The 14,419-nt window shown below is 38.3% G+C and overlaps 1 protein-coding gene across 1 annotated transcript; it reads right to left on the reverse strand.

Annotated features, from left to right (window-relative positions):
- Window positions 1-8,213: 8,213 nt before the first annotated feature.
- LOC137740564 (disease resistance protein RPP8-like) lies at window positions 8,214-8,769 on the reverse strand. The gene is made up of 2 exons (XM_068480406.1): window positions 8,560-8,769; window positions 8,214-8,447 (listed from the first exon to the last, which is right to left on the reverse strand). Exons 1-2 carry the CDS (start codon window positions 8,767-8,769, stop codon window positions 8,214-8,216), a joined length of 444 nt encoding a protein of 147 aa, XP_068336507.1.
- Window positions 8,770-14,419: the final 5,650 nt, after the last annotated feature.

Here is a 14,419-nt window from a genome sequence, read left to right on the forward strand (position 1 = left end):
AAATTTAAAATAAACTGCCATGTAAACAAATAAATACCTATTATTTTCAAAATATTTACAATTGTGCTACAACATCCTAATTATGTTGATGAATTTAATTATCTACCATAATTATGGCAAATAAGTGCTTTATTATTACAAAAGTATCTACTTTATACTTGTCTTGTCATCATGTGTTCCTTTTCTTATATTTGTTTGACAATCATTGTAGGTAAATTATTTTGCATGTATACATTAGGCATATTTCATTGTTATTATATCTGTGTGAAATAAATTACCTATATTTTGAAGTAGAATATAGGTAATTAATTAACTTTGAATCAATTGGCTAAAAACATCCTATTGTTTTGTAGGTAAATAATTTTGCATGTATTATTACATATACTAGGCACATTTGTTATTATTATGTGTTATTTGCATGTATTATTTTGTAATCAATTGGCTAAAAACATCCTTTTATTCTGTAGGTATATTATTTTGCATGTATTATTACATATGTTAGGCACATTTTGATATTATTGTATATATGTGTATGCAAATAACTTAATAACTTTTGAATCAAACAGTATTTATTTTGTAGGTAAATTATTTTACATGTATTATATTACCTGGAACTTATATTGTTATTTTACCTGGAACTTATATTATTATTTTGTATATGTAAAATATTGGTAATTTTGAATAAAATAGCATTTGTATATTTGGGAAAAATACTAATTTACCTGTTACAATTATTTGTAAAGGAAAAAAAAACTCATTTTTACATAAATGTGAAAACAACTATATAAGGAATCAAAACTCTAATATCATGTAATTTTTGTTATTAATATGCATTGAAATCATGGCACTAGTTTTTTTTTATCCAAATTTGGATAAACATTTCAAAACATTTAATTGAATGAAATAATATAAAATAAATGTAGATAACATGTGACATCCCGTCCCGAGATTATTAGAACGTACGTGTGAAATGACCTTTCTACCCCTAGTTTGTTTCGTTATGTTGTTTGGTGGTTTGGTGTAGTGTTGGCAGGTACTGGGCCACACACACACTCTCGCTGTCTCTATCCCTTTCTCTGTCTCTTTCCCTGTCTCTCTCTCTCTCTCCCGTGCTCCCTTCTTTCTTCTTCTTCCTTCAAACTCGTACGGACACACACACAACTACACTAAATCATCACAGATCGAAGAAACTAAGGGCACAGTCGAGATCGTGAAGTTCGTGGGAGCACAATCGTACTATTTTCAGGTAAGAAATCCGTCGTTTTCACGTCGTTTCGACAATGGCAGATTTGTGTACTGTTCATGCAAACATTAATCTAGCACGTTTTTGGAATTTTGAAGCTCGTAGATGTCTTAGTGAGGTTCCCAGGAGTCCCGGAGTAACTCGTTGGACGGAATTGGACGTCGGAATAGCCTGGTTCGAAGTTGGCTGGTTTTGGTTTGTGTGGACAGGTATGATCTAGTGGTTTTTAGCCCTTAAAACTTGTATGGACGTGTTCTACTAGTCTAGGGCTTCAATTTGGTGTTAAAATCGTGAAAAATGGCTGAGAATCGAGCGAGAAAACACGAGTTGCAGGTTTCCCAGTTTTTCGGCGCCGGCGACGGCACCGGAGGTTCGCCGGGGAAGGAGACGGAATATTCCGTCAGACTTGACGGAATATTCCTGACGCCGTTGACGGAATCCGTTAGAAATAACGGAATATTCCTCACGGCGTCAGTTGACGCCGTTAACGTGCCAGGCACGTGCATGCGCGTGGCCGGCGCGTGGGGGCGCGTGCGGCGGAGAAAATTTTTTCTAAAAATTCTGGTGTGATCCTGAGGTTGTGTAGAGCACGTTGGTATATTCAATTGTCCAGTTTGAGCAATGTATGAGAAGTTATTACGAGAAGTTATCACGAGAAGTTGGTTATGTGCTTTAAAAATAACGTTTTTATAGTTGTTTCGCATATAGGTGAATCGTATCCCGAGGACGAGCGTGGTCACTCGAGGCAGGGGGGCTACGACCCTTCCACATACCAGTGAGTGGGCTTTTTGTTTTCCGTATATACCTATATACATTTATTTTCCCAGAAATTGTTTAAAAAGGGTTAAGTGTTTTATGCCATGCACCATATTATTATCGTTTATGCATCATTGCATACATTAGTAGTGGTATACATATACATATGCATATTGGGTGCTGTGGACGCACAAGCAAGTGCCAGGTAAATGTTATTCATATTTACATTCAGTAGTAGTTTGAGATGCTTAGAGAGCTCATAACCTGCACCCCCGGTGTTAGTGCTCCCGCCCAGAGTAGGGCACAGTCATTCACGTGATGTTCACCTCCCGCACCACACGCTCAGCTTGGATCCAAGTTAGGTGCACAGTCCTGTCGTACAGACCACTTTAGGTGGTTCCGACTCGTAGGTGACCCGCGATTATTCGCACAGCCTTCACGTGATCGTAGCACTAGAGCGTATATATGTTTTACACCCAGGCCTGTCGTACAGACCACTTTAGGTGGTTCCGACTCGTGGGCAGGTTCAGTTATTGAGTTTGAGATTTGAGCTCTATATGCAGCCGTACAGGTCACGTTAGGTGACTCCGGCTGCCAGTTTATATGATATCGTTATGAGATACACCTGAGCACTTGCATTTCAGTATGAGGTTTTGACATGGCATATTCGTGAGCATGATTGGCATACCCTTGAGCATGTTTGGCATATCTATACATACGTATATATGTTTATTTTTCTGGGAAGTATACAGGTTTTACAGCGAGGGGTTAGAATGTTTTTTACTAAATGGTTTTAAAAGATTTGTTTTTGCCCACTCACGCTTTTGTTTTGCGCCTCTCCAGGTTCTAGTTGATTAGCAGTTTCGGTGGTTTCCCCAGAGGGTTTTCCCGGCTTTTCTGACAGATACTCACCAGCGTAGGGTCACCTTCGGGTGTACTATTGTCGCATCTTTTCTTTTGGACTGCTGTAGACCTGCTCTGAATTTGTGTTTCACTTTCGCTAGCACTTGTTTTAGTACTTTGTATGCTAGTTTTTAATTATTCGTACTTTTATATTACTTCTCTATTAGCTTTCGCACGTGCACATGGTTACGTCACCTTCGTGTGACGGCTAGCACTCCCTGATCTCGGTCGGGGCGTGTCATAACAAGTACTAGACCCAAAGTCAATGATATTAGAGGTAATTTAGACATCCAAAATACCAATTTTGCCAAGTCATACTTATTTATGGATATTGCTTAGTTGGAGCCTAGTCGTTGGGTTTTTATTAGAAAATTTTACAATTGTGGGTTTTAGTTAATGAGAATTGAATTTTAAGGGGTATAACTGAAAATATGAGTAGACCCCTTGAAATTCAATTTTCATTAACTAAAACCCACAATTGTAAAATTTTCTAATAAAAACCCAATGACTAGGCTCCAACTAAGCAATATCCATAAATAAGTATGACTTGGCAAAATTTGTATTTTGGATGTCTAAATTACCTCTAATATCATTGACTTTGGGTCTATTACTTGTTATCTACATTTATTTTATATTATTTCATTCAATTAAACGTTTTGAAATGTTTATCCAGATTTGGAAAAACAAAATTAGTGTCATGATTTCAATGCATATTAATAACAAAAATTACATGATATTAGAGTTTTGATTCCTTATATAGTTGTTTTCACATATATGTAAAAATGAGCATTTTTTTTCCTTTACAAATAATTGTAACAGGTAAATTAGTATTTTTCACAAATATACAAATGTTATTTTATTCAAAATTACCAATATTTTACATATACAAAATAATAATATATGTTCCAGGTAAAATAACAATATAAGTTCCAAGTAATATAATACATGTAAAATAATTTACCTACAAAATAAATAAATAAATACTGTTTGATTCAAAAGTTATTAAGTTATTTGCACACACACACACACACACACACACACACACACACACACACACACACACACATATATATAATATAATATCAAAACGTGCCTAACATGTAACATCCCACATCGCTCAGGGGAGTAGATCCTGTAAGCCTTATATGTATATTCTCATCTCTACCTAGCACGAGGCCTTTTGGGAGCTCATTGGCTTCGAAGTTCATATGAACTCTGAAGTTAAGAGATTGGGCTGGAGCAATCCCAGGATGGGTGACCCACTGGGAAGTTGCTCATGAGTTCCAGAAACAAAACCGTGAGGGCGTGGTTGGGGCCCAAAGCGGATAATATCGTGCTACAGTGGAGTCGAGCTTGGGATGTGGTGGGGGCCCGGGCCGGGATATGACAATTTGGTATCAGAGCCAATCCCTGCCCGGAAGTGTGTCGATGAAGACGTCTGGTCCCTAAGGGGGGTGGATTGTAACATCCCACATTGCCCAGGGGAGTGGATCCTGTAAGCCTTATATGTATATTCCCATCTCTACCTAGCACAAGGCTTTTTGGGAGCTCACTGACTTCGAAGTTCATATGAACTCTGAAGTTAAGCAAGATTGAGCTGGAGCAATCTCAAGATGGGCGACCCATTGGGAAGTTGCTCATGAGTTCCCAGAAACAAAACCGTGAAGGCATGGTCGGGGCCCAAAGTGGAAAATATCGTGCTACGGTGGAGTCGAGCCCGGGATGTGGTGGGGGTCTGGGCCGGGATGTGACATAACATATGTAATAATACATGCAAACTAATTTACCTACATAATAAAAGGATGATTTTAGCCAATTGATTGCAAAATAATACATGCAAATACCACATAATAATAACAAATGTGCCTAGTATATGTAATAATACATGCAAAATTATTTACCTACAAAACAAAAGGATGTTTTTAGCCAATTGATTCAAAGTTAATTAATTACCTATATTCTACTTTAAAATATAGGTAATTTATTTCACATAGATATAATAACAATGAAATGTGCCTAATGTATACATGCAAAATAATTTACCTACAATGATTGTCAACAAATATAAGAAATGGAACACATGATGACAAGACAAGTATAAAGTAGATACTTTTGTAATAATAAAGCACTTATTTTCCATAATTATGGTAGATAATTAAATTCATCAACATAATTAGGATGTTGTAGCACAATTGTAAATATTTTGAAAATAATAGGTATTTATTTGTTTACATGGCCATTTATTTCAAATTTGGGTTTTATTTGGATGTTTAACGAGATGGGTTTTTGTCAAGAAAATAAGTGTTGCATGGGCTAACATCTAAAGAACCCTATTTATAACCAAATGGCAAATGAGCCCTATCATTTTGAAGGAACTTTTGATTTCACTGAGCAGCATCGCCTCATGAGATGTTGCTACTGACCACTGCTGATGAGCTTCATTCGAGTTCCAGTTGGTCCATGCAATGGCAGACTGAAGGGCTGGTAAGAGGCGTCGCATGTTTCCTAGAAACCGGGCCATACAATTCTGGGTCCAAACAAAAAGCACAAGGGGTTTAAGCCTTTCATAAAATTTTAAGCCTCCCTCTGGACCACCTTCATTCGAACATAGAAGACCATGAACTAAAAGTCTTTGTTTACAAGGCAAGAAAAAGAACTTAATATAGACTTAACCCATCTGTGACAATCCTTTGATAACAAGAAGTTGGAGTAAATTGGGGCGCAAGTAATAGACTTAAAAACACATTTGTTCTACATCTGCTATACTGAGATAGCAGTGGCACGCTTAACACTTAGTTAGTTTTTATTGCAAGTATCAAGGCCTATACCTAAGGCCCCACAAATACACCTTTCAGAACTAATTTTGTTATCTTTTTATAGCACATCAACAAGCAAGAGCCCGACTATGCATTCAAAGTGCCAATCCCTTGGGGAGCTATGCTGAGGTCCAAGAAGAGAAATCTTTACCCGAACATTACTAAATTGATATGTCTGTAGTATGTATATATATATACCATACATAGAAATTGTCAAAACTGTTTGGGTACGAGTCTGTTAATCCTTGGCTCATCTGCACACCTTCGCAATCTCTCATTTTAGTATGCACAGTCCAGAAGAGATTCATATTATCATCTAATAAATTTCCACATAATCCACCACTCCAAAGGGTTTTGTAGTCTACACAACCTTCATGTACGACCTTTTTCCAGTAAGGGTGGATTACTTCTCTATGTCGGTACACTAGCTACACCCAATCCTGGATTTCTAGAGTAGCAACAATAGTCTTCGCATATAATACACTTATAGCAACCACGGAGTCCTGCAGTGGGTCTCCCGATTTTCTACGAAATTAAGTTGATTTACTATTTTACCGTCTCTTTGCAGCTTTTTTTATTTATTTTATTTTATTTGAAAGCAATGAAATTTTCAATTTTGGTGTGGAGATTTTGAGTGGTGGAGGACATCATGTTATTTGATTACATTCCATTCTAATTTGTTGTTTTGGGAAATACAGTGATTTATTTGTCATTACTTAATAGAATAAACAGTTCGTCTTATGTATACTAAAATACTACTTTGGTATGCAATTTAACAAAGCACAAAAATTGAAATGGGTAGTCCATATTGGTATCAGTCTTATTCTCATGTTCTCATCTTTCCATTTTTTAAACCCATTTCTTTGGTAAATTCTCCCAGTTATATATGAAAATGAATACAAAGTGGCCATTTTTCTGTGTGTCATGTTATGTAAGGTTTCTCTTTATTTAGCTTTTTATATTTCAATAGATACACGCCTCAAGGAACTGCAAAATTGGGAACAAATACCTTGACTAGGCATGTTCTTGACTTGGGTGAAGAAATAATTGGGACTCAATACTCCTATGTTCTTTAATGTTGATACTTCTAAATCTATTGTATGCCTATGTTTACTCTTCATTTTAGTTATTCACTTCAACATCATCAATATGGTTAAAAGTTATAATGCTATACGACGTTGATTTCATATGCAGCTTTCATTTGATGCCAGAGGGAATAGTAGAGTTCGGTTTGGTGGAATTGGAGTTTAACAACTTAATGGTAGACGATTGATAGGTAAACATTTTAAATTCTACCAGGTGCATAGACTTGAATTGCAAGTTTATACTTAGGCTGTAATTTTATAATTGCACCACAAGGTACCAATGTTTTTATAGTTGCACCACAGATTACCATTAAGCAAATACACATTATAGAGTCCAACTTTTTTTTTTCCTCCTTTCTCATGTCCCAGAAGCTGCAATTTTCCTTATTGAAGATGGCACAAATCCCAACTTCTTGAACAGTACCTGTGGCACACAAATAAGATGTAGCATGATATTTTTCTCCAGTTGATGGGAGCTTTAACTTGATGCAGTGTGCAATCAAAGTAAAGGACCAATTGACATATCTCTTCAAGTTCACGAGTCCGACGGTGAGAGAGACATTTGCTATAAATAGGACAATATGGTAAATATATTGTTATGTAAATATCGTGTACATAGTATCTATCTTTTGTATGAAAATAAGACCATCCACCAAATCTATTTACATACTTTTATATGTAAATAGTATGCATACACATCAAGTTTTGTTAATTCAACCATTTCCCCAGCTTGAATCTGGTTCAATCCATAAACACGCGCAATCCCATCTCCAACGGAGACCCGAGAAAGCTTTTATTTTTGTCGTAAAGGCAAACAAAAAAGGGATCCGCCTCGAATCAAAACGCCTTTGGCGCCTTTCCTACGATTTTACATACAAAATTTTCGTAGTATTTTCATCCTGTAGCATTGCGCGGGCATCCGTTGCTGGTATAAACTATATCGAAACTATAGTCCTGCTAGTCTCTAGGGCAAGCAGTAGAAGTTGGAAGTGCCAAAAAAGCTGCTAATTTCAGAGGAGTCATCAGACTTCACTATCATGAGAATCAGCTGCATACAAACTATCTAGGAGGGGCAAAAGAACAGTCCGAAAATAAAGAAAATTCCAACGATTTAGTCTAATTATTATCATGAAATCAGTACACATCAATAAAGAATCAGCTGCCATATTGATCTTGTGTTGTGCCAAACCTTACAATTTACTCAAACGAAAGAAAAAAATAAAAGACGAAATACTAAGAAAACACAAAAGATATACCTAAAGATATTTGCACGGCAGATAGTGCCAGAGCTGGTGCAAAGCCAATTCTGAATGTAACATGTGTACTTCGCATGCATATCAGTTAACTTCGCATTGCTGAAGGATCTCTAGATTTGCCAATCCTGTTGTGATTGTTAAATTCCTGCACGATTTAATCTCTTAACTCCCTAAGACTTCGCATTGCCCCTTCTTGCACATCCAATTCATTCAGAGCATCTAGATTCCAAAGCTTTAGAACCAACAGCTGGGGAAATTCATCCACGAAGCCAACCATGTTTGTTCCTTCATAAGAACCGGAGTTCAGTTTCAGCGATTTGCGGTTTGGAAGCTTACCTAACATTGGCATTGCATCTTCTCCGATTCCTGAGGCTTGTTGGGTGGTCTCCTATGACGGATCATGGGTTTTCAAGCCTTCCTAACAAATCTAGGCTGGATAATTTCTCAAGTTTCGACAGCAGTTTTAGTTTCAGGAGCTGAGGTGCACTCTTCTCATTTACCGATACCAACTTCAAAGACTGCAAGTTGGTCCGTTGTGTAATCCACTTTGCCAGTGCCCTTTGCTCTGGTGGTGCCAGCTGGATTGTCAATCCCAGCTTTCGAAGGTTCATCAACTTGTCACTCCGTTCTTTCGCTAGATTCTCCATACCCACAAATACACCTGATAAAGTCTGCAGATTGCTCATGGGAAGTGCAGTTGGTGCAGGCATTTGAATATTCTAACTCAAGTGAAGATGGCGAAGTTTCTTCTGTTTGAGTACTGAATTAGAGAGAGTCCGGAACTAGTGTAAGGAGGTTCACCAGACAGCCTATCGATTCTGGGATTGTTGATATGTATGTCCTCCTTAATCCCAAATATGTTAGCAGCTTCAAATTTTCTATGGTCCTAGGAATTTGAGGCCTGAATACACGTTCAAGGTCAAGAAGCTGTAGCTGTCCGAAGAAACCTCCAGTAATGCCACTCAGAAGAAAGTCGCCTATCTCCTCTCTGGGCTGGTTTCCTTCTTGACATTCAAAGATGAGAATGGAATGATGCTGGCTTTCATTCTGCATAACCATTGGGGCATTTGCGTTGATACCAATTATGTGGCGGAAATGAGCTTCACTGTCCTCGAAATGAAAGGTAAGTTGACCGCTTAAACTTAATTGTAGCTTTGCTGCTGTTTCCTTGCGCTGGAAACAAGAGATCTCGCAGAGCAGCGGGCAAGCGACGTATGGAATCAAAGCCAATTCCAGAGGCTGTACATTTTGCAGGAAAATCATTTTATTTGAATTTAACTTTTTATACTAAAAAGCACTTTTTAAGTTTTATACTTTAGAAATTTGTTTGGTATGATTATTTTAAAAAATTGAACTCAAGACTAACTTAAAAAAAAAAAAGAAGCTTATTTTCTAAAAACACCAAAAGTGAATTTTTATACGTAAAACTCACTGTTTTATTTTCTCTCTCCTCCTCCCTTCTCACTCCGAATCCATCTCTTTTTTTTTCTTCTTTCTCCTTCCTCCTTATTTGTATCCTCATATTCGCTCTCTTCTCTTATTTCTTCTTTCTCTCACCTCCTTCTCTTTATCTCCTCCGATCCTCTCTCTTCTCCAATCTTCACTTTCTTTTATTCCTACTCTTTCCTCTTTCTCCCTCTCCTGCGATCCCCTGTCACTTTGCATAGTTTAAATTTTAATATTTAAAACAATTTTAAACCTTATACCAAACAAGTTTTTTAGTCTTAAATAAAATTGTTTTTGTAACATCTCACATCAACCAACGGAGAGGGGGTGATGTGCCTTATATGTACATGCCCATCTCCATATAGCACGAGGCCTTTTGGGAACTCACTGGCTTCGGATTCCATCGGAACTCTGAAGTTAAGCAAGTTCGGGTAAGAGCATTCCTAGGATGGGTGACCTACTGGGAAGTTCTTGTGTGAGTTCCCAGAAACAAAACCGTGAGGGCGTGACCGAGGCCCAAAGCGGACAATATCATGCTACGGCAAAGTTAAGACTGGGATGTGATAGATTGGTATCACAACTTAGTTTGTTCAGAGCATACTTAGGATCTTCGATTTTTGTAGTAGTGTGTCGGTCACGACATCATTTGGATGTCACGACTTTCAGAGTTGTTGTTCTTTGGCACAGTTGTGCAATCCTCATTAGGCTTTGAATTGTTGCATCCTATTGAAGAAAAGGAAATTCGTGTCGAGATTGTGCCTCAACAGTGATGAAGCGGATTGTCGGACGACTTTCAACATTAGATTGATACTTCGCAACATGCGCTCCCTAGGAATTGCGGGCGGAGTCGGAGCTACTTAGGAGTATTGGGAAGCGGAAAATTGTAACAGTACGAGTTGGTTAAGACCAACTAGAAATCTGAAACTGTGATATCACCCTGCAACATGCGTTCCCTAGGAATGGCGGGCAAAGTCACATCTATGTGGAAGCTACTCGAAACACTTGAAGTGCGTGTTGGAAAAAGTGAATAAGTGTTGGTTGTTTTGATGGTTAGTAAGTTTTTGGGTGATTTTGGTGGTGTAGGAACTCGGAAAAGCTTAAGGGAAGTCATTGTGCAAATCTTGAAATTTCTAGGCTGTGGCTGTTTGGCCATTTTTCAGGCCATTTTTTGGCCAACTCCGGCCACCACTCGGTCCCCACGTGGTATGAATCTCTTCTCCACATTCCTAACTACATTTTGGCTTTTGAATCACCCAATTTGGTTAAGAAACAAAGAAGTTACAAAACTTTGAAGATTGCCCAAATCTTCGGCTAAAAACACAGTTTTCCAGCCAAACCATGGCAAGTTGGCTAGCATGCATGGTATCAATCTCTTCATCTTGTCGAGTTCTACAAATTTCATGTTTAGATCACTTGTTTTGGATGAGTAACGAAGAAGTTATGAGTCTTGGAAAATCAACCTAGAAACCGGCCAAAAACTTGGCTTGAAAACTAGTCAACTTGAACCTTTTGCCCTGAAACCTAAACCAATTTAGGCTGAGACCCAGCCCAATTACCTCAAACCCAAATCCTTTTACGTCTAGGCCTTGGGCTGGATTACCCAAGCCCAACCCAATTATTTTTATTTATTTATTTTTCTTTTTATAAAACCCAAAGGCCTTGGGCCATTTCTGTTAGGGCCTTAAGCACGTTAGCCACTAAACCCTTTAAACCTTTTAAACCCAAAACCCTTTCTAGGCCTTGAGCCGTATACCCCCATGACCCAAATCCTTGTAACCCAAGTCCAAAACCCTAAACCCTAGCCGGCCCAAACCCTTTATGTGGAACAATCCGTTAGGGAATATTCTTATGTTGACCTTTCGAAATTTACCCGAGACCCCTCTTGAGTAATTTAATGTCCTGAATCCATGTTTGACATCCGTTTTCCCAAATTAATCGTTTGGATAAAGCTTTATTAATTGTACCCTTTATGTGCTTAGGAGCAATTATCTGTGGCATTTCCTTTTTCGCTAGGTTGCGTGGCTTTTCAACAGCTAAGTACTGTAAGTGGACCCCTTCTAAAAATGCATGTTTTAACAGTAATAATGCATACATGAAAAACATGATTTAATGATTACGTTTTATGAGATAACATACTTATTGAGGCTATTTAGAATTATTACTATTTTTCCTATAACCCGTGTTCTTTATAGAATATCTGATGGATGACGATATAATATTTAGAACATGTTTCGAACACCTCTTTATAGTATAGATGATGAATAACTTTATACTATGAAGTTGCTTTTCAAATATATGTATGTTCAATGGTTTTGTACTTACCTAGTAGTCCCCATTCCACTATGGGGTGAGGGATAGATTCTGTCATAGGCGAGGTTACAGTGTTGGCATAGGGCTTGAAGATGATTTTTCTTTGGCAATAGGCACAGGGACGGGGAGCTGGCACGGGGCCTGAAGGTGATTTTCCTTTGGCAATTGGCACAAGGACGGGGAGCTGGCACAGGGCCTGGAGTGATATTGGACATTCACTAGTGATTACGATATATACGAGATGTGTTTTGAGACATTGCACGACATGCTAGGTTTCGGAAAACCTATTTTATTTATCATGCTATATGAGTTTTCATAAAACCTGGGGGTTAATATGTTGATAATTGTTTTATAATATATATATATATATATATATCTCAACTTGGTCCACTCATGTTTGTTTTGCGCCCCTTCAAGACTTAGAATCGAGGTATACAATCTCAGCGTCCAGGCACTTCCGCATCAGCATCTTTGAGTCTTTTCGGTATAGGACCCATCCTCTTATTCATTCAATTTTATATTATTTCTTTTTAGTATTTTAGTTAGTTGTATGCTCTGAACATGTTCTTTAAATGCATATTCATTATATTTAAATTTATAAGTCTTATTTATTCCTTAAATGCATATTTATTATATTGTAACATCCCACATCGACCAATGGAGAGGGGGTGATATCCCTTATATGTACATGCCCACCTCCATATAGCACGAGGCCTTTTGGGGATTCACTAGCTTTGGATTCCATCAGAACTCCGAAGTTAAGCGAGTTCGGGCGAGAGCATTCCCAAGATGGGTAACCCCTTGGGAAGTTCTCGTCTAAGTTCCCAGAAACAAAACCGTGAGTGCGTGGCCAGGGCACAAAGCGGACAATATCGTGCTACGGCGGAGTTGAGACTGGGATGTGATAGAATGGTATCAGAGCCACTCTGCCGTGTGGTGCGAGTGTGCCGACAAGATCGTCGGGCCCCTAAGGGGGGGGTGAATTGTAACATCCCACATCAAACAACGAAGAGGGGGTGATGTGCTTTATATGTACATGCCTAGCTCCATATAGCACAATACCTTTTGGGAACTCACTGTCTTCGGATTCTATTGGAACTCTGAAGTTAAGCAAGTTCAGGAGAGAGCGGTCCTAGGATGGGTGACCCATTAGGAAGTTCTCGTGTGAGTTTATAGAAACAAAACTGTGTGGGCTTGGCTGGGGCCCAAAACGGACAATATCGTGCTACGGCGGAGTCGAGACTGGGATGTGACAGAATGCTATAAGAGCCACTCTGTCGTGTGGTGTGAGTGTGCCAATGAGGTCGTCGAGCCCCTAGGGGGTGGATTGTAACATCCCATATCGACCAACGGAGAGGGGGTGATGTACCTTATATGTACATGCCCACCTCCATATAGCACGAGGCATTTTGGGAATTTACTGGCTTCGGATTCCATCGTCCGAAGTTAAGCAAGTTCAGGTGAGAGCATTCCCAGGATGGGTGAACCCCTGGGAAGTTCTCGTCTGAGTTCTCAGAAACAAAACTGTGAGGGGATGCCCGGGGCCCAAAGCAGACAATATCGTGCTACGGCGGAGTCGAGACTGGGATGTGACAGCTTTCAAGAGATGTTCTTAAGAAATATTTTGAGAAATGATAATTTTTTTTTTATTAGGATGCCAAATAGGCCCTTAGTTAACTTGATATTTTTTGAGGGTCCGTAAATGCATGAGTCCAGATATAATTTTGGACAAGTGTATTGAGGGCATGGTTGAAATTTTAAATTGTCATTTTCTTGTTTCTGGGCTAGGTTTATTGGGTTTTTGTCACTTCATGAAATAATACAAAATGATTGAAGCTCTATGAAATATATTTTGTGTTTTGGTCTCAATAACTAAAGCTCCCTATTATTTTTACTAGTTTACTGTAATTTTATTTAGTTGCAGATTGTCTCTTGAAGCAAGGGAGAACGATGAGTGCTAGCTAGCCAGTCCATCAGGTTCGCTCTTTCTTAAACTAGCTTTGCATTTGTAAATGCAGTTAGGTGAAGTGAGTAAAATTAGGATTAGGCCCAGTAAACGCTTTTACTGGGAGCAGTTTTAGTAAAAGCACATGGCAAATTTAATAAAAATTCAAGTGCTTTATGGAAAATGTGCTAATTTTTTCTGTTAGACATTGTGATTTGTTGGAAGCATGTTTGGTTATCTAAAAGGGCTTAATGAAAACGCTGTTGGAAGCTAGGCTGTAATTGCTAAATAAATTACCTACAAAAATTGTAAATTACCATGCAAGTATATACAAAATTTTATGCACAAAACACAAAGTTAATGCATATAAAATTATATTAGAAAAGTCTAAAAAATAGGGTCATGTTAAGAACTTTGTTCTCTCTCCCTAACACATTTATGTCTCACTACGGTGTTCATGTCTCACTACAGTGCTCATGGTTGATCGACGTTTACCTCCCAAGATATAACGGCCTCCTCCTTTATGTTACTAGCAACCAAATCGTAAGGCTCCAACGAACCACTCTCAGCCTCACTTGACATCTTAGTATGATATGGCTGATACGAAATTGTATGACTGAACTAAAATTAATTCAAATTGACTAAAAACTCAAGTGGTG

This window comes from Pyrus communis, chromosome 7, assembly GCF_963583255.1.
Source record: "Pyrus communis chromosome 7, drPyrComm1.1, whole genome shotgun sequence".
In the NCBI taxonomy this organism is placed as follows: domain Eukaryota; kingdom Viridiplantae; phylum Streptophyta; class Magnoliopsida; order Rosales; family Rosaceae; genus Pyrus; species Pyrus communis.